Source organism: Triticum aestivum, chromosome 2D (assembly GCF_018294505.1).
Source record: "Triticum aestivum cultivar Chinese Spring chromosome 2D, IWGSC CS RefSeq v2.1, whole genome shotgun sequence".
Classification (NCBI taxonomy): domain Eukaryota; kingdom Viridiplantae; phylum Streptophyta; class Magnoliopsida; order Poales; family Poaceae; genus Triticum; species Triticum aestivum.
The window spans coordinates 493,967,437-493,977,977 of NC_057799.1; the positions used below are offsets into that span (position 1 = coordinate 493,967,437).

The 10,541-nt window shown below is 42.6% G+C and overlaps 2 protein-coding genes across 5 annotated transcripts in view; one reads left to right on the forward strand and one right to left on the reverse strand.

Annotated features, from left to right (window-relative positions):
- The window catches only part of LOC123054053 (formin-like protein 3), a gene marked incomplete in the record, with an annotated part of 11,479 nt that extends 4,202 nt beyond the window's left edge, over nt 1-7,277 (forward strand). Inside the window, 15 exon segments of the mRNA XM_044477714.1 lie at nt 1-245; nt 928-1,051; nt 1,618-1,689; nt 2,644-2,742; nt 2,864-2,905; nt 2,980-3,060; nt 3,153-3,203; nt 3,282-3,363; nt 3,443-3,537; nt 4,843-4,914; nt 5,008-5,124; nt 5,743-5,811; nt 5,887-5,953; nt 6,393-6,693; nt 6,962-7,277. Coding sequence (XP_044333649.1) covers nt 1-245; nt 928-1,051; nt 1,618-1,689; nt 2,644-2,742; nt 2,864-2,905; nt 2,980-3,060; nt 3,153-3,203; nt 3,282-3,363; nt 3,443-3,537; nt 4,843-4,914; nt 5,008-5,124; nt 5,743-5,811; nt 5,887-5,953; nt 6,393-6,526 — 1,350 coding nt within the window.
- A 469-nt stretch (nt 7,278-7,746) lies between these two features.
- The window catches only part of LOC123054052 (aldehyde dehydrogenase family 3 member F1), a 4,636-nt gene continuing 1,841 nt past the window's right edge, over nt 7,747-10,541 (reverse strand). For 2 of the 4 annotated variants that reach the window (XM_044477710.1, XM_044477712.1), the window contains 6 exons: nt 9,230-9,436; nt 8,921-9,150; nt 8,663-8,823; nt 8,495-8,588; nt 8,264-8,413; nt 7,747-8,169 (listed from right to left, as the gene is read on the reverse strand). In XM_044477710.1, coding sequence (XP_044333645.1) covers nt 7,933-8,169; nt 8,264-8,413; nt 8,495-8,588; nt 8,663-8,823; nt 8,921-9,150; nt 9,230-9,436 — 1,079 coding nt within the window. In that variant the 3' untranslated portion in view covers nt 7,747-7,932. The remainder of the gene's footprint in view (nt 8,170-8,263; nt 8,414-8,494; nt 8,589-8,662; nt 8,824-8,920; nt 9,151-9,229; nt 9,437-10,541) is intronic. The other 2 variants (XM_044477711.1, XM_044477713.1) reach the window with 1 other exon arrangement.

A 10,541-nucleotide genomic window follows, 5' to 3' on the forward strand; every position in this document is an offset into this window, starting at 1 on the left:
AAACCACCTGGAACTGTACCCCCTCCACCACCAAGCTCAAAAATCTCAAATGCACCAGCACCACCTCCAGTATTGGGAAGGGGAAGAGCAGCAACCGGATCAGCAAAAGGTCGTGGCATTGGATTGGCACTTCAAAGTAACCCCCCAAAGAAAGCTTCATTAAAGCCTTTGCACTGGGTGAAAGTTACACGAGCAATGCAGGGAAGTCTCTGGGCGGATGCCCAAAATCAAGGGAATCAGGCTAGGTAACTGTTATGCTGCCAATATTTTTGCATTTAATTCAGCTGTTGATGATTTTACATCATTGAAACCACTAGGCATAAAATTCAACATCCGTTGTTTATGAACTACTCCCTCCATTCACAAATAGATGTTTTGGATATTTCATCTATATCTATATCTATACCAATATAAAAAGACCCAAAGGGGCAGATCCAACAAATCCCGTCCGTCAAATCAGGTCAATCCAACGACTCAGGCTGCTCCAATGGTGAGCGCTCAACACGTTTAGTGTGCAGTTAATATCATACCAAATATTAATGCCAATGCTAATCACATAATTAATACGCAAATAATATCCTACCTAATATTTATGTGTAATTAATATATTACCTAATATCAACGCGCATTGCACGCACACATTTACTAGTACGTGTCTATACATCTGATTCAGAAAAAAGTTAGAACATCTTATATTTGTGAAGGGAGGGAGTATATATCATGCTACAGTCGCGAAAACAATCCAAATAGATAGGAAGCTGGTAGCTTCCCCCCTTTTTGGGAAGAGGTTGAGTAGTAGGCCCACATGAGGCTGGTAGCTTCCCTAAAGAAAATACATGGGTCTGGCATTCTATGTCCTTGTTTAACATGTGGGAAATCTCTGTATTGAGACTGTATTTATTCATGCTGTCGAGCACTATTTTGCAGGGCTCCTGATATTGATATGTCCGAATTAGAGACCTTGTTCTCCACTGCTGTTGCAACCAATGCAAGTGAAAAAGGAGCAACGAAGCGTGGCTCAGCTATTAGCAAGCCAGAAATTGTTCACCTGGTATGGAAACTTGCACTCTTAATGCACTTATTTTCTTTAGGGAACTTGAATTTTTTTGAACTTCCATTCTTGTGCTTCTACCTTAAGCACATTAATCCTTTCATACTTGTTACCTTAAACTTGTTATTTGATTTTTTTTTCGTGGTATGTTGAATTATCAAGCCCTGAATCTCAGGTTTTTCAAACCATTCTTGATTAAAACTGTTTCGTGGTAATACGATATGCATGATTACTTCTCTTTCTTAAGTGAATCTATATTTTATTTCCTTGCAAGTGCTCAACTGATTGACACTAACTTATTTTGATGTATTTTCCATTTAAAGTATGAAATTATGGTTTTCATATGTATGGTACTTCCTTCTGCAATAGGTGTCCTTTTGAAGGGACTTTTGAATAGTTTTCTCTCTTGCATTCTTGTTCCATTTATCATTCCACACCAAACTTCTGTTTTCTTGACATCTTAAGTTATTTGCAATCAACAGCATTATGTTCTAGCATGAGGAGTTAGAGAAATTTTGTTGATTCCATTAGGCCATGGACTAATTGTTCTGCTAGTTTCATTACAGGTTGATATGAGAAGAGCAAATAATTGTGAGATCATGCTTACCAAAATCAAAATGCCTCTTCCTGATATGATTGTGAGTATCCTTTGTGGGTTATTACTTACCCTCTCTACTCTTTGACCAAAAAAAGATGCACATGATTTCTCCCGTGGAATAGTGACATCTCAGAGAATTTTGTGCTGTGTTGATGATGTAATTATTTATACTCCCCCCGTTCCATAATGTAGTGCATATGGATTTTTTCGGAAGCCATTACAAACTTTGACGGTTTGACCAAGTTTGTAGAGAAAATTATGTACATTTAGAATATGCAATGCATATTATTATATTCATCATGAGATATATTGTCATCTTGTATATGTTTGGTACTATAGATATAGATAATTTTAACTATAAACTTGGTCAAAGTTTTTTAAGTTTGACTTTTGAAAAAAAATCTATATGCACTACATTGTTGAGCTGTGGGAGTACTATCCTGAATATCTGAAGCTTGTATTCATATTACTTTTCCTTTTCCCGTTTCTATTCTTTTACAACTTTTGATGGAGCTAATACCTTTGTTGACAACCTTCATCTGCATTTTTTTGGGTATTTGCTTAAGTGTAAACTTGTATGCTATCATACATTAATAGATTCGGCGATGTACACAAATCTTGCTAACATCTTCCATACACTATGCATGAAAGTTTCTGCCATCACAAAATTATTACTATAAGTCCTAGGTTTTTCTTGTTTAATTTGCACTCATACAGTGGTCTAACATTAGGCTACGTAAGCCTACAGGGCACTGGGAAACTTAAATGCCTTTCAGACTCTCTTTTGGTAATGTAAAACCACTGTATATGGTTATCATACATGCAAGTTACTGCTGAGTTGTGTTGCTTTCTCGATCCACGTTTTTTATCTTCTAATTAATTTATCACACTGACATTATTAATCTGCTCAAATGGTGCTGTTAACAAATGTCTGTTAGCCTGATACTTTTTAGTGTTCCTATGTAATTTTCTCTGAAATGGTTGTATCTTGCAGAGCGCGATCTTGGCTTTGGATACGTCTGTTCTTGATAATGACCAAGTGGAGAATCTCATTAAGTTTTGCCCTACAAACGAAGAAATCGAGATGTTGAAGGTGCTTCTGCTTACTACTATCTTTTGTTTTTTGCATTTCATGATCTGTAACATATTCCTTATCATTTAGTATCTGATGCTGTTTTGTCCTAATTCGCTATCCTTTTCCTCTATGAGCTCAGAACTATAACGGCAACAAAGAAATGCTTGGGAAATGTGAACAGGTTGGTTTAATATTTTGGTTGCATATAGTGTGCCACTTTGAATATATTGATTGAAGCTTTCAACTTTGCTGTAGTTTTTCCTGGAGCTAATGAAAGTTCCTCGCGTCGAGTCCAAACTAAGAGTTTTTGCTTTCAGAATTGCATTCTCAACACAGGTCCGTTGTCTTTGTCCATCAGTTAATTTACTTGGATTATCTCACTTTCTCCATAACTTGCAGTTGTAATGTGATGTCTTGCTCTTTGTCAGGCTGATGAGTTAAGAACTAACTTAACCACCATAAATGATGCAACAAAAGAGGTACAATGCTGTATCATCTCTTTCTTTAGTAAAATTTTAACTTACACGTAGACTGGCTTAATGTTTTATTTTGTGCAGGTGAAAGAGTCTCTGAAGTTACGGCAGATAATGCAGACCATTCTCACATTAGGGAATGCATTGAATCAAGGAACAGCTCGAGGTACCAAATCAGTGTAGAAAATTTGCATGGAATGCCTTTTGTTTAATAGCATCGTCTGATACGGTGATGTGCTGAACAGGTTCTGCTGTTGGCTTCAGATTAGATAGTCTTCTTAAACTATCGGATACTCGAGCTAGGAACAATAAGATGACACTAATGCACTATTTATGCAAGGTATGCACTCGGCATAAAGTGTTATGCTATGCACACTGGTTTGCATGCTAAGATTCCTCTCAGTCCATCTTCACCACTGGCCATACCGCACAATAATACAATGCTGGTTAGGGTTTAATATCTTACTGCAGAAAACTATGCCACTTCTTATGGACTTACGATACATGTTTTTTTCTATACTCCTATGCAATCTTGTTGTGCTAGTAGCTTAGTAACAGTAATTTACCTGAGCCTTTAAAGTTGGGAATCATGCATCTTGTTGTAGTTTGAATATTTTATATAGGAATAAAGTCCACTTTCCAACCTAAACTCAAGCAGAGGTTCATTTTTCAACCCTGAACTCTAAAACCGTTTGAATATCAGCGTCAACTATTGAAATACATGATGTTTTCGCGGCAATTGCAGTCATGACTCTGTGGGAGATGTCTGTTTGTTGCATATTAGCTCAGTCTGCTCAAGATTTTCTTTCACGGATCAGCTCTGGGTGTATCAATTACTAATATAGATCAAACAAACAATAATAGGGTGCTCCGAACACCTATTATTAGCCTGTCACCAGGTTGTTGTGTTTCACCCTGATGGCTGGATTCAGTGTCAGTAAATTTACTGGTCGATTGTAAGTTCTAGGAGCATGAACAATCTGATCTTAATTGGGATCGTATCTGATTGGATTAGTTTTTCTCAAGAGCGGTCTCATCTGATGCTTGGTCTGAGCGTAGAACTGGAACTAGCCAGCTGCAGGCACCTCAATACCTATCCTGGATCTTAATCTTGAGCTGCCTTTTGATGATATAACCTATATAAATCACAATCCCTTGGGAAGTGAGGGGTCATTGGTGTAAATGTTATCGATGGCTTCCACAGGAGTTGTTAGTTGGATTGTAAACTTCTGCCAGTTCTCTGCATAGACATGGTTTTCATGTAAACTCCAAACGGCAGGCTGTTACTGGTCACTGTCCAGGAATCAGCCTCGTTCCGGTATCCCAAATTATGGTGCTGTGCACGTGGGCAATTGTTTATCTAGTATTCTGCAGCTTAATGGAAGATTAGCTATTTTGACTCAGTTTCTAATTGCATGTACCTATGCATATTTTTAATAGTCTGCCAGTTGCTCATGCTCGTGCCAAGTGCTCCTGGGTTCGACGCGGCCTCTCTGCATTGTACTATGCAGGGGTATGGCTTGCCTTGTATAATCCTTTCCCAGGCCCCACCTGGTGTGGGAGCTTCTAGCACTGGGTCTGTCCTTCTGCCAGTTGCTTTTGCAAGCCTGTGCAGCTTACCTTATCTTTCTCTATTACATGCTAGCTTCTTGCTGAAAAGTTGCCTGAGCTTCTTGATTTTGACAAAGACTTGATTCATCTGGAAGCAGCTTCGAAGGTACTGTAGTTATCTGTTAATAGCAATTTTGGATGACCATCGAGCTACTCATCAAATATGTTGCTCCACAATTGCATTTGTTAATCACCCCAGATCCAATTGAAGTTGCTTGCTGAGGAAATGCAAGCAATAAACAAAGGTCTTGAGAAGGTCGAGCAGGAATTAGCTGCTTCAGTGAACGATGGAGCAATATCTGTTGGCTTCCGCAAGGTAAGAAATAATTCCCTTTTGTCTATTTTTCAGAGTTGTTGGATGTTGAGCATATTTGTTCTGTTTACATTTAGCCCACTGGTTTAAGGAGCTTATATTTTACTCGCTCAGGACAAGAAATGACACAACTTAAACCATGTTATTATTATAAAATTATTGAATTAGCTATCCCCAGACATTCAATGTGTACTTGTTTCAGTGTTTCTCTGAACTTTATGTATAGTAGGACCACAGAGTGCATATTTTTCTGCATCATCCATTCACTAACCGCTTCTATAATGGAATAAATATGCACCACCTCTCAAGTTGAAAAGAAGTGCTGCAAGGCTCCATGTCTTGAACAAATTGCTCAGAACATAAAGTCAAAGAATGTGCCGGCTTACAAAATGTTCTGCTAGCTACTGAACAGAAGTGATACGCAATTCAGGGAATCATCGACATTCACTTTTATGCATCAAGCTCAGCAATAACACCGTGCACAGTCCGAACTCTGGACTTGGTAGGAGTTGTGACCTTCGGGGACTCCTAAACTCTAAAGCAAGCATATCTGATGAGATTAGTTGTGCTATATCAGTAATGATTCTTTTACGAGTGAACTGAGATCAGTTGCTTTTGCAGGCATTGAAATCCTTTCTCGACTCGGCAGAAGCTGTAGTTAGGTCCCTCATTTCCTTGTATTCAGAAGTGGTGAGCCCCTGCCTTAAAAGTTATTCTTGTAACGCCTTATGTTTGTGTAAGACCTTGATGACATTTGTTTTGCAGGGAAGGAATGCTGATTCCCTAGCTCAGTATTTTGGTGAAGATCCAGCTCGCTGCCCTTTTGAGCAAGGTTTTGTGTGGCCTTTATAATATTTTACAGCTTTATTAGGCATTGTTCTCTTAATTATGTCCACATATGTAGCTCATCATACGCCGAAGGTGGTCAGTGAAGTTACATCTTTGAGTAATATCATATTTATCAATTTCACTATGACAATTCGCTGATCGCACTAGCAGAAGGAAAAAAACTTAAAAGTATTGCCCCTAATCCCTTGAGGAAGTTCCTCTCATAGGTCCAAACATTTTGTTGTCCAAACAGTGCAGTTCTTCGAATCGAATTGCTGTTTCTGGGGAATGGTCTATCAAGTGGCATTCTCTGTTCTTTTAGTTCCATTATGAATTGAGTCAACATGCTTCTGTTTCTGTATTGATATGAACTTAGTTGTTTTAGCACAACAGTATTTACTTTTTGATCTTTCCTTGATGCTTTCTTGCTTTTCTGTTCTCAGTTACGTCGATTTTGGTTATTTTCGTGAATATGTTCAAGAAATCACGTGATGAAAATGCTCGAACTGTGGAAGCTGAGAAGAAGAAAATGGAAAAGGAAAAGGCAAGTATGTCTACTATAAAAGGATCGGAGTGAGGACATTTCTAAGCCAATCTTCCATCTTTGTGACCCTGCTGAGGAGCTGCCGCAGAATGTTACATACACCGGAGCCCGCTTCTGCTTTTTGATGCTCAATGTAGTACACGCAGAGGTGTAATGTCAGAAGGCTTAGGCTCGTTGGCTGCGCGTCATCCACTAACATGGTAATATCTTAACTACATTCCCTGTTGGAACTAAAATTATATTGCATCTTCACCAGTAACCAAGTATTAATGTTTTATATGCTATTTTAGTGATTGCAATCTGCATGAACTTCCTATTTGTTTAAATTATATCTGCATTGCAGGCTTATTTACTGTTTGTATGTGCATTGTACAGATTGCCCTAGAAATATGTTTTTCATTTTTGCTGCTTTTAGTGGCTGTCCTGGGATTTATTTTTCATGCTTATTTTCTTAAAACAAATACGCAGGTTGCTCGCGGTTTGCAAGCTAAGGAACTTTTTGTGATTCTCACTAGCGGGTGGGTCTGTGGCAAACATTCCTGAAACAAAATGCAGGGAGGCTTCAAGCCGCTGTAGTGTTGTACATATAGCAGTTGCTGATACATAGCTTTCTTACATGTACATAAAGTTAGCTCAAGTGGAAGCAAAGCAAAAAGTTCATGATTGTTGTAAAATTTCTTGTATCATCAACAAACAAGCAGACTGGTGCTATTTTCGCAGAGTGCGCGAGCCAGTTATACAATGTATTGTGCCTTTATGCAATTATTATTATTATTTGTTGTTATATGCAGTGCGCGCCTGAAGGATGTGTCTGGTGCTAAGCAGGGCCTAATTCATGAAAAATTCCAGAAAATACTATCTGAGATAGAGAACAGACGTATTCTGTTTCATAGCTTCAAAGCTGAACCAGAAAGCAAGAAGTATATGTTTAACTAAATTTTGTGTTTAGGTAATACTCCCTCCTTCCCAAAATATAAGGCGTGATTGACTGTGCACAGTCTTTGATACATCGAAGTACATGGATTAAACATGTATATACGACATTGTTGTATTTGTTTTGCAAAACAATTTTATTTCATATGTTTGTATATTAATTTTATAGACATACCGACGCCTTATATTTTGGAAAGGAGGGAGTATAATGTATGCAAGCACGCACGGTATATGTGAAGCACTTTTGGATTTTTACCGAGTTGCAATCAGGACGTCTCAAACAAATACACAAAAAAAGGGACCTTGGGGGGCAGACTGGATGCAAAAAGAACATTATTCTATTATTGGCACACTAGCAAGTACCGAGTGCAAACCTGCTACGCAATCCTTATACAAACTAACGTGGTCTGTTTATTCATGTACTTGTTCATCCACTCATCAAATAATAATCAATTTCTTACGTCAAACCCATCCAGTCGCGCCCGAGACGTGGTGCATGGCCGTATTCATCTCCGCAGGCCGAGGAAGGTGAAGATGAAGCGGACGTAGTCGTAGCGGAAGAGGTGGCGCATCATGGCGATCTTCTGCTCGTCCCACGGCGGGTACCTCAGCATGGCCTCCACCAGGAAGCCCCGCCGCAGCACCGCCTTCTTGTGGCTGAACATCTCGAACGAGTACTTGCCGTGGTACTGCCCGAACCCGCTCTGCCCCACACCCCCGAACGGCAGCGTGTCCACCCCGAACTGCACGCACGCAAATCCATCCAGGAGCCATGGTTAAAACCACGTACTAACGGTCAGAAGAAAATCTCGTTTGTGCAGGGGCGGGGCGGCGTACCTGTACGACGGCGTCGTTGAAGGTGACGCTCCCCGACGACGTCTCCTCCACGATCCGCCGCTTCAGCGGCGCGCTGTCGGTGAAGGCGTACACGGCCAGCGGCTTCGGCCGCGCCCTCACGAACGCGATGCTGTCCTCGATCTTCTTCACCTGTACCACAAGGAAGGAGACACCATTTTCATTCATCTTCTTCGCCCTTGGGTTCGGTGTTGGGTTAGCAGTAATTGGTACCGTGATGATGGGGAGCAGAGGGCCGAAGATCTCCTCGGTCATGATCGCGGAGTCCAGCGGCGGGTTCAGCAGTATCGTGGGCTCGATGGACCTGCTGAAGTTTTTCTTTGACGAGGACGGAGACGAGGAAAATTAATTAATATGCAGATGGGTTCAGGGTGTACTTACAGGTTCTTGGCGTCCAAGCCGCCGCCGTGCAGGATGGACGCCGCCACCGCCGGGTCCTTGAGGAGGTTACTCAGACGCTGGAAATGCCGCCCGTTGACGATCCGCGCCATCTGGTCCGAGTCGGCGATGAACCTCTTCAGCGTCGACTTGAGCAACTTGATCTTCATCAGCCAAGAGAAACGAGCACGCGACGCGGTTAGAATGATCTTCTGATCAGAATTATATAACCACGAGACAAAACCGTGCGTGCGTGCATACCAGGGTGGGCGCAAACCGCTCCTCGACGAGCACGTAGTCGATGGCGATGCAGGCCTGGCCGGCGCAGGACGACCACTTGGCGAAGATCACGCGGTTCACCGAGGTCTGGAGGTTCCTCCTGCCGGCAACGGCGTCGAAGATGCAGGGGCACTTCCCGCCCAGCTCCAGCGCCACGGGCGTCAGGTGCTTCACCGCCGCCGCCATCACCACGCGCGCCACGCGCGGGCACCCTGCCAATGCCAAGGGTTCTACCTGATTAGCACCACCGGTGGAATTAGCAGCGCTTGTCATTCAGTTGGTTTACTGTACCGGTGAAGAGGACCTTGTCCCATCTGTGCTCCATGAGCTGCTCCCCCACCGCGGGGCCGCCCTGGATGACCTTCACCGCCGTGGCGTCCAGGTACTCGCCTATGTTCTCCTCCAGGAACCTGGCCGTGGCCGGCGCCAGCTCCGACGGCTTCAGCGCCACCGCGTTCCCCGCCGCTATGGCCCCGATCAGCGGCTCCAGAGACAGACCTGCGCACGTACATACATACTGACCATACATCATGCATGCATTGACGATGTAGTAACACAGAGAATTAGACTGGTTTCCTCGTTCAGTACGTTATAGGGTAAGTACGTACCCTACCGATCCATTTCCATTGACGACCTTTGAGCAGGTACGGTAACTCTAGGATGGCCGGTTTTAACCATCGCTGGTGAGACCGGGAATTGGAGTTTTTGGCCCCGCCAGCTGAGGTGGTACCACTGTCCATGCCTGCCAGGTCGTCAATGCGATCTTTGGCGACACCGGACAGGGTGTAATTTGAGACGTGCTACAGGATAAAGTTACGACAGCGTGGTGGGTTGCGTCCGTTCCATAGGCAGTGGACCAGCAGCTGATTGCCTCCCGGGATCTAGGGCATACCGCGACACAAGCTTATGTACGTCGCTGACTGAGGTAGATCCATGCGATAACAGTACACGTACGTAGTGAAACCTCTCGAACTGCAAGCGCTGTTGCACGGCATGTGCGCTGAACTAGCGTAGCGTATGACTCTCTTCATTCAAAGGGCATGGCTCAACCAGGGCCCGGGCTTCACCGACGCGCAAACGGACGAGGGAAGGCACATGGAAGAAATTGAAGGCGCTTGGACGGAGGCTGCGGATTGGGGGAGAAATAGAATAAGGTGGTTCTCCCTGGTCCATATGCGATCCAAGAAGGGTCCTTTGCCTCCTCCGTTGGTCCCTTCACCCTCGCTGGTGAGATAAACCCCTTTGTCGTACTACATGGCACTCACGACACAAGTGTTTTGTTTAGACTGATGATACAATCGTCGGCGACATATTACCATGTCACTCGAAAATAACCACTATTTTTAGAAAATTCTCTAGGTTTCTCATACCAAAACTAGTACTACAACGCTAGATTTACTACAATATTTTCCGCGAAACTGCGTCATCTTTAGTCTGGGTGTTTGAAGAAATCACCATTCACCCGCAAAAAAAAAAGGAGAAAAAAAAATCACCATCGAACCCTCAACAAAAAAGTCACCATCAAACAAGAGAGAAGATTACCCCGCAAAAGAAAATAAACAAGAGAGAAGATCAATGTTGACATGGCTTGCGTACTCTTGAA